Source organism: Sorex fumeus, unplaced genomic scaffold, assembly GCF_029834395.1.
Source record: "Sorex fumeus unplaced genomic scaffold, SorFum_2.1 ptg000091l, whole genome shotgun sequence".
NCBI classification, from domain to species: domain Eukaryota; kingdom Metazoa; phylum Chordata; class Mammalia; order Eulipotyphla; family Soricidae; genus Sorex; species Sorex fumeus.
The window spans coordinates 432,910-452,758 of NW_026606148.1; the positions used below are offsets into that span (position 1 = coordinate 432,910).

Here is a 19,849-nt window from a genome sequence, read left to right on the forward strand (position 1 = left end):
TTCATAGTGCTCAGGATTTACTCCTGATTCTGTGTTCAGGGATCATCCTTGGCAGGTTTTGTGGGACCTAAAACCCCTTAACTTGCACATATGAAAGCATCCTCACATCAGTGGGATAAATCCCACTTGGTCATACATCTTTTGATGTTTTGTTGGATTTAGTTCACTAGTATTTTGCTGAGCGTCTTTGTCTTTATAGTTATCAGGGATATAGGCCTGTAGCTTTCTTTTAAAATGATATTCTGTCTACTTTTGATATCAGGGTGATGCTTGATTCATAGAAGCTGTTTGGAAGGGTTCCTGTTTCTTTGATTTTCTGGCAGAGCCTGAAAAGGATTGCAAGTAGATATTTTTTAAAAGTCTGAAAGAATTTGCTAGTAAACCCATCTGGACCTGGACTTTTGTCTTGGGGCATATTTTTGAGTACCGTTTCAATTTCCTTGACAGTAATTGCTCTTTTCACATGCTCTTTTTTTCTTGGTTGAATCTTGGAAGGTCCTGAGTAAAAATTTATCCATTACTTTTTGTTTGTTTGTTTTTTGTTTGGGGGACCATACTCAGTGATGCTCAGGGGTTACTCCTGACTCTGTTCTCAAGAGTTACTCCTGCAATACTCAAGGGACCATCTAGGATGCCAGGGATTGAACCCAGGTGGGCTGTGTACAAGGCAAGCAACCTTCCCGCTGTCATTTCTTCCCAACGCTTTCCCATTTCTTTTAGGTTCTCTAATTTCATGGCATAGAGATTTCATAGCAATCCTGATACTATTTTAATTTATGCGGTACCTACTGTGACATCTTCCCTTTCATTTCTGATTTGGTTTGTTAGATTGTTTCTTTCTTTATGAGTCTTGCTGGTGGTTTGTCAGTCTATTCTCGCAAAGAACCACTCTTGGTTTTATTGATCTCTTTTTTTTTTAGCTTCCATTTCATTGATATCTCCTCTACGTTTTATTATTTTCTTCCTTCTGCTTCTTTGGGTTCCATTTGTTAGTCTTTTCAGTGCTTAAGCTGTGCTGTTAAGTTATTTATTTGGCCCTTTTTTATTTCTTAACAAACACTTACATTGCTATGAACTTTCTCCTTTATGTCACGTTTGCTGTGTCCATATGTTTCGGTAATGCTTATCTTCATTCATGTTTGTTTCCAGGAATTATTTGATTCTTTTCTAATTTTCTCTTTGACCCCTGTTTGTTCAGTATAAGTAGTTTAACTGCCAAGTGTTTGAGTTTCCTGGTTCCTGTTTGTCATTAGTTTCTGTTTTCAAAGCATCGTGGTCTGAGAGGATAGTTGATAGGATTTCTGTCTTCTTGATTTGATGTAGATGTTTGTGACCCAGCATGTGGTGTATCTGGGAGAAGGTTCGTGTGCCCTGGAGAAGACTGTGCACTCCACTTTTGGGGGATGCAGGGCCCTCTATACGGGTGCCAGACACACCTCTGCCATGTTTTCCTTCAATGTCAACATTTCCTTTTTTTTTTTTCCTTTTTGGATCACGCCCGGCAATGCACAGGGGTTACTCCTGGCCCTGCACTCAGGAATTACCCCAGGTGGTGCTCATGTCTCCTAGCAGCTGCTTTATCGGTTTTGATGGCCCTGTATTTGGTGTGTATATGTTTATGAGTGTAAAGTCCTTTTTTTTTCTGGTTTATTTTTGGGCCATACCCAAGTGATATTCAGGGGCTACTCCCAGCTCTGTACTCAGGGCTCACTCCCAGAGGTGCCTGGGGGAACCAGGACCCCTTTTTGTTTGTTTTTGGACCACACCCTGCTGTGTGCAGACTCCTTACTCCCGCCTCTGTGTTCAAAAATCATGCCTGGTGGACTCAGGGGACCTTAAGGGTTGCCCGGGTCAGTTGCATGCAAGACAAGTGCCCTTCCCGCTGTACTGTCTCTTTGGTCCCTTGAGTCAGGTCTTCTTCTTACATGCGAAGTATGCACTCGGGCCATTATTTCCCTAGTCCTGGGAAATGTTCTTGATGTACAGATGTCTTCATCATTAAGTATTGCCTATTCTTGTCCATTAGAAGCTTTTAAACTTTGAAGTCTGTGTTGTCTAATATAAGTGGTCATCCTGGCCTGTTCTCAACCAGCTGTTTGTCTGTGAGATTGTTTCCCGTCTTTCTTTTTGAGCCCGTGTTTTCTGTGACTCTTCAGGACTGTCTCTAGTAACCAGTGGGTTTTTGGTTTTTGTTTCTTGGGCTATCCCGGCTGTGCTCAGGGCTTATTTATTCCTGGCACTGTGATCGGGGATCACTCTGCAGCAGTTTTCTGATCCCGTTCACTCTGTGTTTTGACTGGTGAGTTCAGGCCATTGACATCCAGCAAGGTTACTGACATGGAGGAATTTATCTTCATAACTTGATAGAGTTTTTGGCGCTTGTGTAGTCTGTCTTACTTTTGAAGGGGCCGTTCGGTGCTACTTGCAGGCTGGTTTAATGGCTATGAACTATGGTTTTGATTTTAATTTTGGAGCCACGACAGGTGGTGCTTAGCGCTTACTCCTGGCTCTGCTCTCAGGGATCATTCCTGATGACTTGGGGAATTATATGGGATGCCAGGGATCAAACCTGGTCAACCGTGTGCAGAGCAAGTGCCTTACCTGCTGTACTGTTCTCTCCAGCCCCAAACTTCTTTGTCTGTAGAGTTTTGTGTCATTCCTTCAATCTTGAATGACAGCCTAGCTGCACAGAGTATTCTTTTTTTTTTAATAATTAAAAAAAATTATCATTTTTTTTGCTTTGTGGGTCACACCTGGCAAATGCACAGGATTACTCCTGGCTCTGCACTCCAGAATCACTCCTGGTGGTGCTCAGGGGACTATATGGACGCTGGGGATTGAACCTGGGTTGGCCACGTGCAAAGCAAACGCCATCTCCATTGTACTATCGCTTCAGCCCCTAATTTTAAAAAATTTTATAAAGTAGTTCACAATGGGCTGGAGCGATAGCACAGAGGTAGGGTGTTTGCCTTGCACACAGCCAACATGGCCGACCCAAGTTCGATTCCTCCGCCCCTCTCGGGGAGCCCGGCAAGCTACCGAGAGTATCTCGCCTGCACGACAGAGCCTGGCAAGCTCCCCGTGATGTATTCGATATGCCAAACACAGTAACAACAAAGTCTCCAATGGAGATGTTACTGGACCCGCTTGAGCAAATCAGTGAACAACGGGAGGACAGTGACAGTGATAGTTCACAATATTTGATCACATTTAATATTCAAACACCAATCCCACCACCATTACTGCCTTCCTGCCACCATAATTCAGACGTTTCCATCCCAAACTCCAACCCCTACCCCGAAGCAGAACCAAAATATATTTTGGATTGTCTGTTATGAAAAACCACTCAAAATGCTCCAAATAAGTTTCCTTAAGAGGAAAGAGTGTGAAGATTGTATCTCACCAAGGGGCTATTGAGCCCTTCTACAAGAGGTCACTAACATGTTATTAAAGGTTGAGCCTTGTGTACTAATAAAGATATATATACATCTATATATCTGTAAAAAATATTTTCCTCTAAGATTGGTTGCCTCCTACTTTGAACCCCATCAAATGTGGTGCAGTACTCTTGGAGTATAGGTGGTGTGAGGTATGAGCTATCCAGGAATAGGTTCACTTGTGGGTGAGGCTTGGCCCGAGCATGTGAGAGTGTCTATGAGCATGGCGGGGGTTGAGTTCTGGAGGCGGTGGTTGGGGCTGGGTCCCTTGGGACGGGGAGGGGTCTCACCCGCCCTCCTCTAGGGCACCCCAAATGAAACAGTGTGGTGTGGGGTCTGGCACCCATGGTTATGGTGAGTGTCATGTTACGCTCCTTTCTGGGAGAGAAGGACATGTGACTGCAGGTGGCCGATGACGTGATTACCTGGCACCAGCCTTAGGTGCTTATGGGCATGACTGCTGAGTTACCAGAGGCAGGGGGGTAATTGCAGAGAATCCCTGCTCCCGGTCCTGTGGAACCCAGAGTTTTCAGTCACAAAGTCCTGCATATCTGGTTTTTCTGGGGGTTCACTCATGGGTCAGGCTCGGCCGGAGTGTGTGAGAGTGGTTGTAAGGAGGTTTTTGGCTGCCGGGGCTGGGTCCCTTGTGCCCAGAGTATTCTTGTTGGGATATTTATTTCATCCAACTTGTTCATATGTACAAGTGTTCTCTCCTGGCCTGTAGTGTCTCATGATAGATTTTCTGTAATTTTATGTGTATCCTTGATGTGTAAACTCCTCCTTTGGTTTCACTGCCTTCAGGATTCTATCTTGATCTTGGATTTGGATTTTTGATATTTTAACTACTGTGTGTCTCGGTGTTTTCTTTTCTGTTTGGGTTTATTTTGTTTGTTTTGTTTCCTGTTTTTTCTGTGTTTTGGGTCACCCCTGGCTGGCTGTGCTCAGGGCTTATTTCTGACTCTGAATTCAGGGTCACTCTTGGTGTTGGACAGGGGATCCTGTGCTGGAAATAGAATGGGGACACCACCTGCAAGGCAGCATTTTATCCTCTGGACTATCCCTCGGGCCCTGGTGTTTATTTTGTTTGGAACCCTTTGAGTTTTTTGGATCTTGGTGTATGACTCAACACAGGAGGAAATTTTAAGCTATATATATATTTTCTTTTAAAAATGTTTAAAACCTTATTTGAACACCGTGATTTACAAAGGTTTCATTATACAATTGTTTCAGGCAGTGTCCAACACCACACCTCTCACGAGTGTGACCTTCCCACCACCATTGTCCCCATTTTCCCACCTCACCCTCCAGAATCTGGGCTGTGAAAATTGGAGGGGTTGTGTGGCCATATACGCAACCATATGCTCCAGGAGCCTGGGACTGGGATGGTCCAGTGGACTTGGTGTCTCCTCAAGACTAGCTGGGGGTGGGGGCTGGAGCGATAGCACAGCAGGTAGGGCCTTGCACGTGGCCGGCCCAGGTTCGATTCCCAGCATCCCATATGGTCCCCCCAAGCACCACCAGGAATAATTCCTGAATGCAGAGCCAGGAGTGACCCCTGTGCATCGCTGGGTATGATCCAAAAAGATGAGCTGTGGGGCTGTGGAGCTGGGCACTTTATGGGGGAGGTGTGGCCTGGGCCTTCAGTGGGTCAGGGACTGAGAAGGCCCAAGGGTTCTTAGCCCAGAGACTAGTCCATCTGGGGCAATCGGCAGCTTGGCATCGCTTTGAGTTATACCGTCCTAAGTTATAGTTTCTTTCACCACCCACCAGTCCTCTGTTCTCTCTTTCTTTCCTTGGGGACTTTTTTTTTTCTTTCAGGGTTGGAGCCATAGCACAGCGGTAGGGCGTTTGCCTTGTTACGCAGCCAGCCCGGCCGAGCTGGGTTTGATTCCTCCACCCATCTCGGAGAGCCCAGCAAGCTACCGAGAGTATCTCGCCCGCGCGGCAGAGCCTGGCAAGCTCCCCGTGACGTATTCGATATGCCAGACACAGTAACAACAAGTCCCAAAATGGAGACGTTACTGGGACCGCTCCAGCAAATCGTTGAACAGTGGGAGGACAGTGTTTGTGTTTGTTTGTTTTTCTGCAGGGCGTGCAGCGGTGCTCAGGGCTTACTCCTGGTTCTGTGCTCAGGGATTGCTCCTGGGGGACTCAGGAGACCATCTGGGGTGCAGGGGATTGAACCTGGGTCAGCTGCGTGCAAGGCACGCGCCCTTCCTGCTGTACTGTTGTTTCGGCCCCTGCTGGGGACCCTTACACCTAGGAAACGCGAAGAGTCTTGCTACCATGCATAATTCCTTCCCCTTTATTTTCTCTCCTTCTTTGGGTCTTCTGTTCCTTACTGATGGTTTTCTGCATCTCACCCTGTGACACACTGACCCTTCCTTGGCTTCCATCACGGCTCTGAGCCTTCCCACACGTGTCTTGGTTCCCGGCTGTGCTCCTTCCTTCAGGGACTTCCGAAGGCCGAGCCGCCACACCCGGTCTGCGCTTCCTGTTCTTAGAACTCTGTTCTGCTCCTTACGGCAGGCCGCCACCCAGCCTCACCTCCATCTCCTGGAAGGTCTCATCTCAGAGGTTACGGAGCTGGAGGGTGTCGGGGACCCTTTGGGTCTGTCATCGGCGCCCCCGCCCCCATCTCTGTGGCTCTTCTGTTGCTGTGCTGTGGGGTCTGGTTTTATGCAGGGGGGTGGTGCGAGGCGTGTGCCTGCGTGTGCCTGCCCGTCCTGCCAGGAGCTGCACTGCTGGGTGTATGCTGAGCCTGGCCGCTGCTGTGTCTGTGCAGCCGAAGTGAAGTTCTCAGTGCCCGCCTCCCACCCCTGACCCCCGCTGCTTCCGTCCTTGGAGCTGAGTCACCTCCTGTCCCCCGTCCTAGCCTTCCTTTTCTCCCGAATCCACCCCTTAGGACACCAGGTAGAGGCCTGCCCCGCGGAGAGTTTCGGGGGTGGTGGATATTGTCTTTGTTTTCACGCCTGGGGCTCCTGTCCACCGCCTCCACCTGGCACTGAGTCTGGTTTTCCTGCCTGTGGCCGCAGCTGCCGCTAGGCTGCGAAGGCGGGTCTGGGGGTCCAGAGGACCTTGTGCTGTGGGGACGCAGCTGTGGGTGGCTGCGGAGCCCTTCCCCTGGCTCGGGTGCCACTTTGTTCGGTGTCGGACACTCTCCTCGAGCTGCTGGCGGGTCCCCCGTGGGATCCTCCGGGCGCCTGTTCAGTCCGGTGCCTGTCACAGGCTCCCCTTCAGCCACTCACACTCGGTGTCCTTCTGTCTGGCTCCCCAGAGCCATGCATGTGGCTGGAAGAATCCTTGTGTGGGGACTCTAGACCCAGGTCCCGTTTCCCAAGGCCCCAGTGTGTGTTGCTGCTGCGACGTGGCCGTGAACCCCGCCCTGTGGCTCAGAGCCTGTATGTGCCCTGCGGAGCCCAGTGAGGCTCGTGGTGGCCCACTGGGCTGCTCTGCCCCTTCCTGACAGGCTCTGGGACCCGGGTGTTGGTGACACTCAGCTCTGTGCCATAGAAGGAGGCAGGCACTGTTCCATTCCAGTGGGGCCCCTCAGTGCTCAGGGCCTTGGGGGTCACCTGGTGATACACGACCTCATGGACGCCTCCTCCTTATTGGAGTCCCTCACGTTTCTGAGGCCAGGCCTGCGTTCTGCAGTGGCGATCCTGCTCCTTCCCGCGGGCTCCATCTTTCCACTGAACTGAAAGTCAGCCCCACCGTAGTGTGGCTCAGGCCCGAACACCCACATGTCTGCAGACCATCCTCACACCAGCTGGCCCCGTCCTCTCTCTAGCACCCAGCGCCCCAGCAGGCTTGCTGCGTCTTGTGGGCAAAGCACTTGCAGAAGGCAACGAAGCACAAAAGACGTGTGTGTGTGTGTGTGTGTGTGTGTGTGTGTGTGTGTTGGGGGAACCCCAGCAATGACAGGGGGCTTGGGGGTCACCTCTGGCAATACCCCTTGGAGTGGGCACACTGGGGTCTTGTGGACAGAACCGTGGGGGAGGGAGAAAGGCCCAGACTGGCGGGGTGAGCCAGGCAGGACGGTCCAGTGCTTGGCCTGGCACTGTGCTGGTGCTCACCCTGCAGTGCTCAGGGGCCACCAAGGCTATGAGAGCCCTGTCAGGGGACTGTGCAGTGCCAGGACCCGAACCCGAGGCCTTGTGCGTGTGAGTGCGCACTCCAGCCCGGGGAAGCCAGCTCTGTGGGGAAAGTCTGTCGCCTCTCCCTGAGTGGCTGCCGAGCTGCCCCGCCACCTTGGGGTCTGCCTCCTGCCTAAACCTCCCGCTCCCTGCAGCTTCGCGCTGTCTGTAGGGTGGGGGAGAGACTGGGGAGGTGGGGACGCCTGGGGCCCGCGGCACGGGGGGACTCAGGCGTGGCCCTTCCCGCCCGCAGACATCTTCCCGCAGCCCGACCTGACGGATGACGGCCTCGCCCGGCCAGTGCTGGCCGGCATCGTGGCCACCATCTGCTTCTTGGCGGCTGCTATCCTCTTCAGCACCCTGGCCGCCTGCTTCGTGAACAAGCAGCGCAAACGTAAGCTCAAGCGCAAAAAAGGTGGGTGTCTGTCTGGCCCCTGCTCTGCCCGGCCCGGGGAGGTGGGTGTCTGCCTGGCCCGGGGAGGTGGGTGACCGCCTGGCCCCTACTCCACCCAGCCCTGGGCCAGAGCTCCCTTGGAGAGCAGGGGGAGAGCCCCTGTTGGCACACTCCCTCTTGAAGTGGGCACACTGTAGTCTTGTGGGCAGAAGCGTGGGGGAGGGAGGAAGGCCCAGGCTGGTGGGGTGAGCTGGGAGGGGGTGGCAGCGGGCCCTGGCCTGGGCCCACCCCGGGTACAGGGGAAGCGGCCACTGGCCCGATGCAGGGCCCGAGACCCCCCTGGGGAGACGTGCTGGGGTCTCAGTCTCACTGGCTGTTGCCTCCGTTCCCTTCCAGACCCTCCACTCTCCATCACTCACTGCAGGAAGAGCCTGGAGTCTCCGTGAGTGCCTCTGGGCCTGGCAGAGCCACAGTGTGGGTGGGGGCTGGGGACAGGCGAGGGGGCAGGCAGCATGTCCAGGTGGGTCACGGTGCCTTGACGCTGGCCTTGCTGAGGGGCAGGGCAGGCCTGGAGGCCAGCCGGGAGGCAGATGGTCCCTAGTCCTGTGCTCTGGAGAGCAGCCCACCTTCACCCCCTGTGCTGGGAGGTGAGCATGGAAGCGGGTGTTTCTTGAGCTGCCGGGGATGGAGCTGGTCTCTCGACTGAGCCCGGCTAGCACAGGACCCAGGTGGTCCCAATCTCGTTTCAAACACGACAGCACAGGCTGGAGGCTTGCATGCGGGAGGCCCGAGTTGAATCCCGGAGCACTGTAGGAGTGACACCCAAGCACATCTGCCCACAGCTGGACCCCGGGTAGCGGTGCTCCCCCCATAGGCCAGGGCAGGCGGCGGCGGCGGCTGCCCTCACCCTCTCCCCGCTGTCCCCGCAGCTTGTCCTCCGGGAAGGTGAGCCCCGAGAGCACCCGCACGCTCCGGGCCCTGTCCGAGTCCTCCGACGACCAGGGCCAGCCGGCCGCCAAGCGGATGCTGAGCCCCACGCGGGAGAAGGAGCTGTCCCTGTACAAGAAGACCAAGCGGGCCATCAGCAGCAAGAAGTACAGCGTGGCCAAGGCGGAGGCGGAGGCCGAGGCCACCACGCCCATCGAGCTCATCAGCCGCGGGCCCGACGGCCGCTTCGTCATGGACCCGTCCGACATGGAGCCGTCCGTGAAGAGCCGGCGCATCGAGGGCTTCCCCTTCGCCGAGGAGTCCGACATGTACCCCGAGTTCCGCCAGTCGGACGAGGAGAACGAGGACCCGCTGGTGCCCACGTCCGTGGCCGCCCTCAAGGCCCAGCTGACCCCGCTCTCGTCCAGCCAGGAGTCCTACCTGCCGCCGCCCGCCTACAGCCCTCGCTTCCAGCCCCGGGGCCTGGAGGGGCGGCTGCAGGCCACGGGCCAGGCCCGGCCCCCCGCGCCCCGGCCCTTCCACCACGGCCAGTATTACGGGTACCTGAGCAGCAGCAGCCCCGGCGAGGTGGAGCCGCCGCCCTTCTACATGCCCGAGGTGGGCAGCCCGCTGAGCTCCGTGCTGTCCTCCCCGCCCCTGCACAGCGAGGGCCCCTTCGGACACCCCACCATCCCCGAGGAGAACGGGGAGAACGCGTCCAACAGCACGCTGCCTTTGACTCAGACGCCCACGGGCGGCCGCTCGCCCGAGCCCTGGGGCCGGCCCGAGTTCCCCTTCGGGGGCCTGGAGGCGCCGGCCATGATGTTCTCCCACCAGCTGCCCCCTTGCGACGTCCCCGAGAGCCTGCAGCCCAGGGCCGGCCTCCCACGGGGCCTGCCGCCCGGGCCCCTGCAGGTGCCCGCGGCCTACCCGGGCATCCTGTCTCTGGAGGCTCCCAAGGGCTGGGCCGGCAAGTCCCCGGGCCGCGGGCCCGTGCCCGGGCCCGGCGCCACGGCCACCGCCAAGTGGCAGGACAGACCTCTGCAGCCGCTGGTGGGCCAGGGGCAGCTGCGACACACCAGCCAAGGCATGGGCATACCCGTGTTGCCTTACCCCGAGCCGGCCGAGCCCAGCACGCTCGGCCTGGACACCCGGTGGTACGAGCCCCAGCCCCGGCCCCGGCCCAGCCCCCGGCAGGCCCGGCGTGCCGAGCCCAGTTTACATCAAGTGGTGCTACAGCCCGCACGGCTCTCGCCTCTGACCCAAAGCCCCCTGAGCTCGCGCACCAGCTCCCCGGAGCTGGCTGCCCGCGCCCGGCCGCGCCCCGGCCTCCTGCAGCAGGCCGAGATGTCCGAGATCACGCTGCAGCCCCCAGCCGCCGTCAGCTTCTCCCGCAAGCCCACGCCGCCGTCCACGGGCTCCCCGACCCAGAGCAGCGGCAGCAGCCTCAGCTTTCGGCCGGCCATGGGCTTCACCGCGCTGGCCACCAGCTGCCCCTCCCCGCCGCCGCCGGGGCCCCCAGACACCCTGGACGTGTTCGGCCAGACGCCCTCCCCTCGGAGGGTGGGGGAGGAGCTGCTCCGACCAGAGGGGCCCCCCCCACCGCTTCCCCCTTCCGGGTGAGTGTGAGCCGGGTCTGCCTCCCCTCCCCCCAGCCTCCCCAGCCGGCCCCGGCCCCCGACGGACCCCCTTTCTGGAGCCTAGCTCTGGTCTCTGCTGGCAGCCGTGGCCCGGGGCCGGGCCAGGGGGCGCGCCCGCGTGCGTGGTGTGCTCGGTGATCGGGGACCCCGGTTTCTCTCACGGTGGAGGAGGAGCTCTGCCTCGGGCCTGCCTCCTCATCTGCCCCGGCCTCTCCTCCTGGCCAAGCCGGACCCCCCCCGAAGCCCGACCTCCCCGGACCTCCCGGCCAGGGGCTCCCGTGCCCTGCTCTGCCCCTCAGACCGCCCGGTGGGTGCCTGGAGGCCAGGCGCCGAGCCTCAGGCTGCAGACCACTGGCCCCGAGCCCCCTCCCCGACCCGTGTGCCTCGCAGGAAGCTGCAGACAGACAGACAGACAGACACACTCCCGCGGTCAGCCTGCCTGGGAGCGCACAGTCTAGGCCGTGGCGGCCGGTATGCCAGGTACCGCGCCCCGGGCTCGCTGGAGCCTGCCTGCGCCTCTGCTCACCGTCCCGTTCTTCCTCCTCCTGTCTCGCTGTCTCTCTTCTGCTCCATCTCCGGGCGGCTCCCCTGCTCGGGCCGCCCGCGTCTCCCTAGGGTCCCCGTCCCCGTCCCTCCGCTTCGGTCCTTTGGTGGCTGCTGGGTGTGCAGGTTCGCAGCGTCCCGAGGAGGCCGAGCCGGTGGTAGGCAGGCTGGGGGCCGCCCCGCGCCCATCCCGCCCCTGCCCGGGAGGCTCCTGGGCCGCGGGTGCGCAGGGCGCCCGCTGCCGTCCGTCAGTCCGTCTGCCCGTCTGCCCGCCTGGGCGGAGGCCGCAGCCGCAGGTCTGTGCCCGTCCCGTCCGTCCCGTCCCGTCCCGTCCTCGCGCGCTCATCTGTTTCCTGCGTCCCGCGTGCCATCGGTTCTTGTCTCTGCGCTCTGGCCGCTGTGGTCGGGGTCTCCGGCCGTGCCCCCTGCGCCCCGGGGTGTGTGTGGTGCCCCGTGGCCCTGCTGGTAACTGCTTTGTTTCTGATTGATCTCAGCTATCTGGGCAGTGTTACCGAGACAAGCCTCTCCTCCGCTCAATAGGTAAGGGAGCTCCGGGCCGGGGGGCGGGGGGTGGACAGGCGGGGCTTCGGCAGGGCCATCGCTTCCTCGACGGGGGCTCCAGACCATGTCCCTCCCCCTCCTGCCGCGCGCGGCCACCACCGCCGCCGCGCGCCCCCATCCCCGTGGCTTCTGGGTTCCCCACATCGCGCTGCTCCCCGCGGCCGCCCCTCCCGGCTCGGCCCCGCTTAGCTGCCGCTTCGACGCCCCCACTGCCTGGCGGTGTGTCCCCCTCCCCGCCTCCGCTGCCAGCGCCCACCCAGAGCGCCGCGGGCCGGCTTGGGGTGCCCCGCATGCCCGTGCGCTGGGAGGCCGGAGCCGCTTTGCATCTGCAGCCAGCGCGGGCTGGGGCCCTGGACCCTCCTCCCTTGTCCTGCGCCACGTCTCCCCTGCTGCCCGGTGGCTGGTCCCTCACTGCCCCGTCGCCCCCACCTCCTGCTCTCCAGGAGCGCCCGCAGCCAGCGCTGCTCGCCCCTGCGCTGGGGTGGGCGCGTGGGGGGGTGTCACAGCTCCTGGGGCGGGGGCGAGGCGGCCCCCGGGACAGGCCAGACTGGCCCGTGGGCAGGCGCTCGCTCGCTCCACTCCCAGCCGCCTGCTCTCTCGTGGGCAGGGAAGTGGGCGCCCCTAGCTCCTTGGGCCCCAGGCCTTCCCCGAGCCCCTGGCCCGGTGCCCACGCCTCTTGGTCCTGGGAGGGGAGCGAGGGTCCGGGGCCCGCCTCGGGTCTGGCCTCCTCCTCCAGGCAGGAGCTCGGCTTCCAGAGAGAGAGGAGGCCGGAGGGAGCTCCTGGGGCGGCTCTGCGGCCTCCTGTGGGCTCTTGGAGTGACAGTGACGGGACCACCCCCTCCCCCGCCCCACCCAGTTCTGACTGCTCCGGGGCCTCCTGGAGGTGTGAGCCCCAGGACTGCCCTCGCTGCTGCCCTCCCTGTCCCCGGGCTGCACCCCGCCCTCCAGCCTCCCCTCCACATCCACCCACGCCGGAGCTGTGCTGGCCGAATGCTCCCTTCTCTGCTGTGGCAACCCAGAAACCAGGGGTGAGGGGGAGGGGCCTGGCCAGCACCCGGCCCAGGAGAATGAACCCCACCCCGAGCCTCGGAGTCCGGCCCCCCACCCCCCACCGGGCGCCGTACCTGCTGGGCCATGGGGCTCGGCTGCCGTCAGCGCTGCCGTGCTGGTCTGCATGTGTCCCCGTCGGTCTTGCTTGGAGAAGTGCCACGTCTTGTCTGCGTCCGTGCGCTCTGTCCTGTTCCCCTTGTCTCTCCCTGCACCGGGCGGTCCCTCTGAACGGGGAGCCATGCGGCAGCACCTCCCCCTCCTGTTACCTGGGGCCCCGGCCGGTCACAGCCGGTGCCGCCTGCATCCTCCCTGTCCGGTGTATGGCCCAGATGGGGGTCTGGGAGCGTCTGGGGGTGCCCGTGGGAGGCAGTGCGGGGGATCCCCGCAGACCCCCCAGGCTGGGCAGGAGTGACCCCCGACTCTGCAACGCCAGCTCTCTGAGGCATGAGCGTCCCCGGGGCGCCAGCGTCCACCTGGGGCCAGGAGTCTGGCCGAGAGCAGGCAGTGGACGCCTCTAACCCTGTGGCTTTCAGACTGGGAGGAGATAGGCCAGCGATTTTGCCATCCCTTAAGGCAGAAGGTGGAACTGTGACCTGCTGAGGTCGGTGTCTGGAGCAGGGGCCCGAGAGCAGTGTCCGGGAGCACAATCCTGGGAGCAGTGTCCAGGGAGCACTGTCAGGGAAGCCGTGTCTGGGGAGCATTGAGCCAAGAGCAGTGTCCAGGAGCAGTCTCTAGAGAGCACTGTCTGGGGAGCAGTGCGTGCTCCAAGCCTGCAGTGACGCAGCCTTGCCTTGCGCTGAGTGGCAGTCACTCACTTCACAGAGACAGGCGTCTGTGGACAGCTGCGTCCTGGCGCCCAGCTCTCGGGGCGTGGCAGGAGGAGGGGTTCTGAGGCTCTCCCCTCCCAGGCCTGCTCTCCAGGGGAGCAGAGAGCTCAGGAGTGCCGCCCGGGTTCCTGCATCTCAGAGCAGGCGGCGGAACCCCGGTCCTGGCGGCTGCTTCGGACGGGCAGCGTAGGGCAGGAACCCAGACAGCTGGGGCTGCCCTCACCTCAGAGCCCTGGCGTGCTGGCAGGGAGGAGCACCTCGGGGTGGGGAAGGCCAGGCCCAGCCCCAGGTGCCCAGGGCGCAGCTGTGGGTCCCACACGCCGCCAGCCCAAGGCTTCATTTCCTGGGTGCCTCATGCTGGGCTCACACAGACCTGGGCCAGGGGTCCCCCTTCCTGGAGATGGGGGAGGGGGCCTTAGTCCCTGGGAGTTGCGCTGGAGGGGAACTTCCTGCGTCACTTCCGTGTGTCTGCAGAGGCCCGTTCCATTCGTCCCTCCCTCCTCCCCTCCCGCGCCTCCTTCCAGACGCTCAGCCTGTCTTCGTCTGCTGCCTGGGGACAGTGTCGTGGTGTTTCTGTCCTGTCTGTGTTTGAGCTTCCAGCCCAGGGAGACACCGGCAGGGGCGACTGCTGGTCCCCGAAAGGGGCTCGTGTGACTCTTCCTCCCGGGGGGGGGGGGTGGGGGATGCTCTTCCATCCAAGGATCGGCCCTCTGGGGTGGTTTGGGGCTGCAGCCCCGACCCCGAGCACCCTCCCAGTCGGGTCCGGCTCCTGCCGGCGCTGTCTGCGCCCAGGTGGAAGCAGATGGAGCTGCCGTTTCCTTCTCTGGCTTCTGCCCTGGTTCTGTCGCGGAGGGACAGGACGCGCATCTGACTGAGGCCTGGGAAGTGGCGGCATTTCCCGGCCACGGGCTCCGGGCACAGGCTAATTCCCTTCTCTGCCTCCAGTGTCTCCGCCCGACAAAGAGGCTGATGTAGTATCGGCTTCTTGGTGCGCTGTGAGGATTAAAGGGGCTTATTGTAGCGCATTGCCTGGCCTGGGGAGTGGTAAGTAATCGCTCGGGATAGGAAGGACCCGGAGGGAGGCCGGAGCCCTGAGTGACAGCCCCTCCCTCCCGGGCGTGACTCGAGGCCCTCCGCCAGGTGGCTCTGTGGGTCCAGAGCCAGTGGGAGGGGCCCTTGGGCTTCCTGAGCACTGCGTGGGAGCCCTCACCCCGATAAAAGATCCAAGCGATCATGGCCGGTGGCACTAATACCTTCTCCACAGACGTCCCTGCTGGCTGTGGGACCCCTCAGGAGGGCCTGGGCGCCTGCCCACTTCTGCATCTGCCTGGGGAGTGAGGCCGGGCAGGGACGGGGTTGGAGTGCTGTGCACACAGTCCTTTGCTTCCGGGCCATGTCGGGACCTCGCCTGGAGGCTTGCGGCCAGCGTGTGTGGACATGTGGGACAGTGGCCTCCCCCCCTGCTGTCTCTCTCAGGCAGCATGAGGAGGCCCAAGTCCAGGGCGGAGAAGGGAGTGAGGGCAGCCCCTCCCGTCGGAAACTCACTCCCCGCCCCCCGCCTCCCTGTGCCCTCCCAGCACTTGGGGGGCGCAGAGGACGGGGTGGGCCTCGGCATAGCTGCCCACGGGCGGGGAGTCGGGGGCTGTGTGCGAAGTCACGAGTGTCTCTGGCCTGCGCTGGGGAGTGGGCACTGGTGTCCGTCTGTCCGTCGATGCTGGCGGAGCTGACGGCCGGAGGAGAGGCCTGGAGACGCTTCGCTGCGGGAAGAGGCGGGACTCGGCCTTCTGACTCGGGTCTCTGGGTTCCTGCTGCACCAGCCTGCGGAGACAGCTGGGGACGGGGCCAGGCTGCAGTGCCCGCGCCCACTCTGGACAGCGGGCTCACCCGCGGGCTTCCTTCCCCAGGCAGCCTCGCTGACCCTCTCCCTCGGGTCACAGTTCACCTGTCCGGTGCCAGGGGAAGGGAGAGGCCGACTGTGCCCTGTCCCCAGAGGAGGGCCGGCCGTGGACACGCCTGGACAGTTCTCTCCACTTCAGCTTGTCCCTCGCCATGCCCTTTGTCGTCCCAGCGTTCCCTGCCTCCCTCTCTGTCCCCGGGCACGTGGAGGGGTGCGAGGGGAGCAGAGAGCCTTCCTCCTCGGCCTTGGAGCTGTGACCTCCTGCCCTGGGGACCCTGGCGACTGAGCGCCTCCTGCTGCCGTGTGTGGTTGCCGCCAGGCTGCCGGCTTCTGCCGCAGTCCTGTGCCCAGAGGAGCCGGGCGGCGGGCTGGGCCTGAGGACTGCGGCGGGAGGGGGTTCCCGGGTCCCCGTGCTTCCGTTTGGTAGGACCCCGGTGACGGGGTCGTGGAGCCAAGTCTGTGGAAGGCGCCCGCCGTCTGCCGTGTCCTCGGACGTTTCTCTCCGTCCTCTCCGGAAGCTGCTTCTCTCCCGACGGCTCGCGGCCGCAGGTCCCCAGCAGAGCCAGGCACGAGACTGATGCTGCTCTCTCCCTTTCCTAGGTGTGCTGGTGACCGGCCACAGAGCCGTCCCCGCAGGCAGGCCGCCCCAGCGCCAGAGAGGCCACGTCCAGGCACGCTGCCAAGGCCGGAGGGCCCCGCAGGGCCCGCTCCTCGACGCCCTCCTCCCCTCCTTCCCGCGCGGGGCTGACCCGGGCCTCTCCCTTGTCCCTTCCAGAACACGCCCGCCGGCGCCCGGGAGCCCTGCTGCGCCTGAGAGGCTGGAGGCCCTGAAATACCAGCGGATAAAGAAGCCCAAAAAGTCATCCAAGGGCTCCTCGAAGTCCAAGAAACGATCCGGTAAATGGCCGCGGCCCTTCCGCGCCACGTGGGGTGTGAGCTCAGGCGGTGGCCGGGGGCCCCCTGCCCCCACTTCCCTTGTTCTGGGGCCCTTTTCTACCCTGCTTCTCAAGGAGAACCAGAAGTGACCTTTTTTCGGGGGGGGGTTTGTTTTGGGGGCCACACCCGGCAGTGCTCAAGGCTCATTCCTGGTTCTGTGCTCACTGCTCAGTCCTGGTGAGGTGTGGGGGACCCTATGGGGTGCCCGGCATGGAGCCCAGGTTGGTGGCTTGCAAGGCAGTCCTCTGTGCTACCTCGCATTTACATGTGGAAAATGAGGGAGGTGAGGGCGAGTCTCTGGTTCTCCTGATCTCCCTCCTCTGGAATTCTCTCCTGGCAGGCGGGTGCTTGAAGTGGGGGGGGGGCAGCCTTTCACTCTAGCATCACCTGGGTGGGGTAGGCCAGAGTGCAGGCTTTGCCTGAGGGAGCCCCCAGGTCATCCCTGCCGTGGAGGAACTGTGGAGATGACCCCAGAGGGAGTTGACCAGGTCGAACTGTGGAGATGACCAGGCTGGGAGTTGTCCCAAACAGTGAAACAGGAGTGATACCCGGCCCCTGTGTTCTGCGTGTCCCTTTCTCCTGTCTCCTTCTCTGTGGCGTCCCAACCTGGGCCCTGCTCACTCTGTGGGGGAGCCAAGGGCCCGGCCCAGCCCCCGCAGTTCGACCAGATAGCTCTGCGTGTGAACACACAGTTTCCTGAGAGGACCCCTCTCTGTTAATCGGTTCCCGTATCTATCCCACTGCACCGGCCCCTCACGCCCTCTTAGGAGGGTGTGAGAATGACTTCGCTCTTCTTGGACTCGGGGAACTGGTTTATGTTGAGCCCAGGGAGATGGCTGTGGGGAGGGTTGGGCTGATGGTCTCCTTGCTGCTTTTCCTCACAGATGAGGCTTCCTATCAGCCCCGCTCCCTGTCCGTTCCCTGTCAGCCTGGCTCCCCGTCAGCTTCCTGTCAGCTGGGCTTCCCGTCAGCTTCCTGTCAGGCTGGTTCCCCGTCAGCTCCGTGTCAGCCTGGCTCCCGTCCCGTCTCGGGTCTGTCAGCAGCCCAGCCTCTTCCCTGGGCTTGTCTCTGATTTCTAGTTGTCCGCACGTGGTTGCTCGATACGCCTGGGGTGCATCCAAACTCCTCATCGATGATTCTCCCCGATCTGCCTCTCCTTGGCAGGTCTCCCGCCACCAGGGTCAGAACCGAAGCCGTCTCCTCCCAGGGGCAGCCAGGCCCTCCACTCCGCCCTCGCCCTCATGTCTCACACCCTTGCTCTTGGCCCCATCGCCGAGACATCGTGACGCCAGTCCCTTCTTCCATCTCAGCTGCTCAGACTAAGTCCAGGGGCGCTTCTAGACGGCAGCATCCTCCCCCCACGCCTGTCCCCAGGGCGGTCACCCCAGACTCAGTCATCCCCTGCGGGTGCACGTAGACATCCTGGGCACAGATACGGACCTAGGCACCCCACATTTTCTCTCAGTGCCTTCTGGAAGCTTCCCGTGTGTCAAGAGTAGACTCCAGGTTCCTCCCCCTGCGTTTGGCCTCTGTGTCCCCTGCCCGCCCCTGGGCCTTCCTGCTGCCCCTCCTGTAGTCCGGCCCCCTCGTCTCCTGCTGTGTGTCTTCTCAGGGCCTGAAGCCCTGAAGGCGTTCTTTGAAGTGTCTGGCACCCAGTGTCTCTCCACATCCTTCCAGCGTCTTTTCCATCTCTTTCTGTTTCTGTCCTTCAGGGGCTGGGTGGTCTTTGTCTCTGCCACCCACCGTCCCAGTCATGAATCACCCAGAGTCCTCAAGGGCCCCCGCGGTCTCTCCACACGGGCCTCGAGCTGGGTGGCCTGGACAGAACTGGGGCTCAAGTCCAGCACCCTGGGGGGAGGGGGGGGCTGAGCTCGATGAATGGAACAGAACGTGGGCCGAGGGCCGAGGGCTGAGGATGCCAGTGAACACGTTCAAGGTGAAGCGCAGAGAGGCCGCTCGAGGGCAGGCGCGGGGGGCCGGGGCCGGGGCCCCTGTGGCTCCGCGGGGGGCCATTTGGTGCCGGCTTTTTTCCCGCGGCTCCGTGCCCCGGCCCTGCCCTGGCGGCCCCCTGGTTCCGGCGTGACCCTGTCGCGGGCTCACCCGCCGGCCTCTCCTCCCTCCCAGACGGTTCTGCCTCCCAGGCGCAGCAGCTCCCCGACTCCCAGGTCCTGTGGCCCGACGAGGCCGTCTCCCTCCGGAAGAAGAAGAGACACCCCCGGCCGGACCCCTTTGCCCGCCTCTCGGACTTGTGCCACCGGCAGCTTCCGGAAGACCAGACGGCCATTCTCAACAGCATGGACCAGGACGACCCCGGCCACGCCACTCTGCTGTGACCCTCCCGCCCTCTCTAAATGCCCCCGCAGTGCGAGAGGGTTGGGGGCCTCGCCCCCCCGAGACTGTGCCCTGCGGTCCCCTCCAAAACCCGGCTGGCCAGCGCAGACCACTCAGCAGCAGCGGATGGAGATGGGGAGGGAACGGGGGGCCGGAGCCACCCGCCCCCCCCCGCCCTCAGTCCTGGGTGAGTGGACGAGGAACCGCTGGCCTCGGGAGGGAGCTGGCCTGGCCCTCCCCGCCGACCTCCAGACTCGCGGCCCCGCGGGAGCCGGGCTCCTCTGCGTGTGTCGGAGCATGTGGAAACCCGGTGCAGCTGGGCCTGACGGCGGAGGAGGACGGGGCCCAGCGGGGGTGGTGGCCGTCACCCTCCCCGCGTCTCTTTCCTTCACCCTGAATTGGGGGCTTCAGCAGGGGTCAGCACCCCTGAGCCCGACGCAAGCCCTTGTTGCTTTGCTGCGGGGGGCGTGGCGGGACGTGGGGGGCAGGCCGGGCCAGCACCTGCGTCCTCCCACCTGCTGCCCGGGCCCCCGGCCAGAAGCTGCTTCACAGCGGGCCTGAGAGGCGGGTCCCCGGGCTCACGGGGCTGAGCTCCAGCCCCTCCTGCTCCCGCAGGGCCGGAAGCCCCGTGGCCAAAGGCCTCCCCTGCTGGAACCTTCTGTGCAGTGGAGCCCAGTGCCCGGCCCTACTTATGTCTGCCTCCGGCCGGCCCCCGGAGGCTGTTCCAAAGCCGGCAGGATCCTCCCCCCATTGCTGCAGCTAATTTCCCAGATTGATTAATTGCCACGTGTGGGGCGCCCGCCGGCGGCACCCTGTCCCGCTCCCCGCGTGCCGCAGGCTGACCCCACTGGGCCCCGGCCGCCCCCGTCCCACCGAGGGGAGCGGATGGCGCTGGGGAGCCCCCGGCTTCCGGGGCACCCCAGGGTGACGGCCCGTCCTGTGTCTGTGGAATCGGGGCCGGGCTGGTCGGCGGGGTTCGTGCCCCAGTCTCTTCTCTGCCAAAATCTCATCCGACTCCGAACTTGGCACCCAGAAGCTTCCTTCCGTGAGGTCTCCTGACGGGACTTTCTCCCAGAGATTATGGTGCTGCCCACGACCCGGGCAGGAGGCGCCCACGGGCCGCCCTGCCCTCCCCTGCCTGGCCTCCCGCGGCCCCTCGGCGCGGGCTGG

At 61.9% G+C, this 19,849-nt stretch overlaps 1 protein-coding gene across 5 annotated transcripts in view; it reads left to right on the forward strand.

Moving 5' to 3' along the window:
• The window catches only part of IGSF9B (immunoglobulin superfamily member 9B), a 62,967-nt gene extending 44,245 nt beyond the window's left edge, over positions 1 to 18,722 (forward strand). For 2 of the 5 annotated variants that reach the window (XM_056131439.1, XM_056131440.1), the window contains exons 16-20: positions 7,827 to 7,988; positions 8,364 to 8,409; positions 8,897 to 10,513; positions 16,188 to 16,309; positions 18,473 to 18,722. In XM_056131439.1, coding sequence (XP_055987414.1) covers positions 7,827 to 7,988; positions 8,364 to 8,409; positions 8,897 to 10,513; positions 16,188 to 16,309; positions 18,473 to 18,681 — 2,156 coding nt within the window. In that variant the 3' untranslated portion in view covers positions 18,682 to 18,722. Of the gene's footprint in view, positions 1 to 7,826; positions 7,989 to 8,363; positions 8,410 to 8,896; positions 10,514 to 10,924; positions 11,015 to 11,571; positions 11,618 to 16,187; positions 16,310 to 18,472 lie in introns of those variants that run through there. The other 3 variants (XM_056131442.1, XM_056131441.1, XM_056131443.1) reach the window with 3 other exon arrangements.
• Positions 18,723 to 19,849: the final 1,127 nt, after the last annotated feature.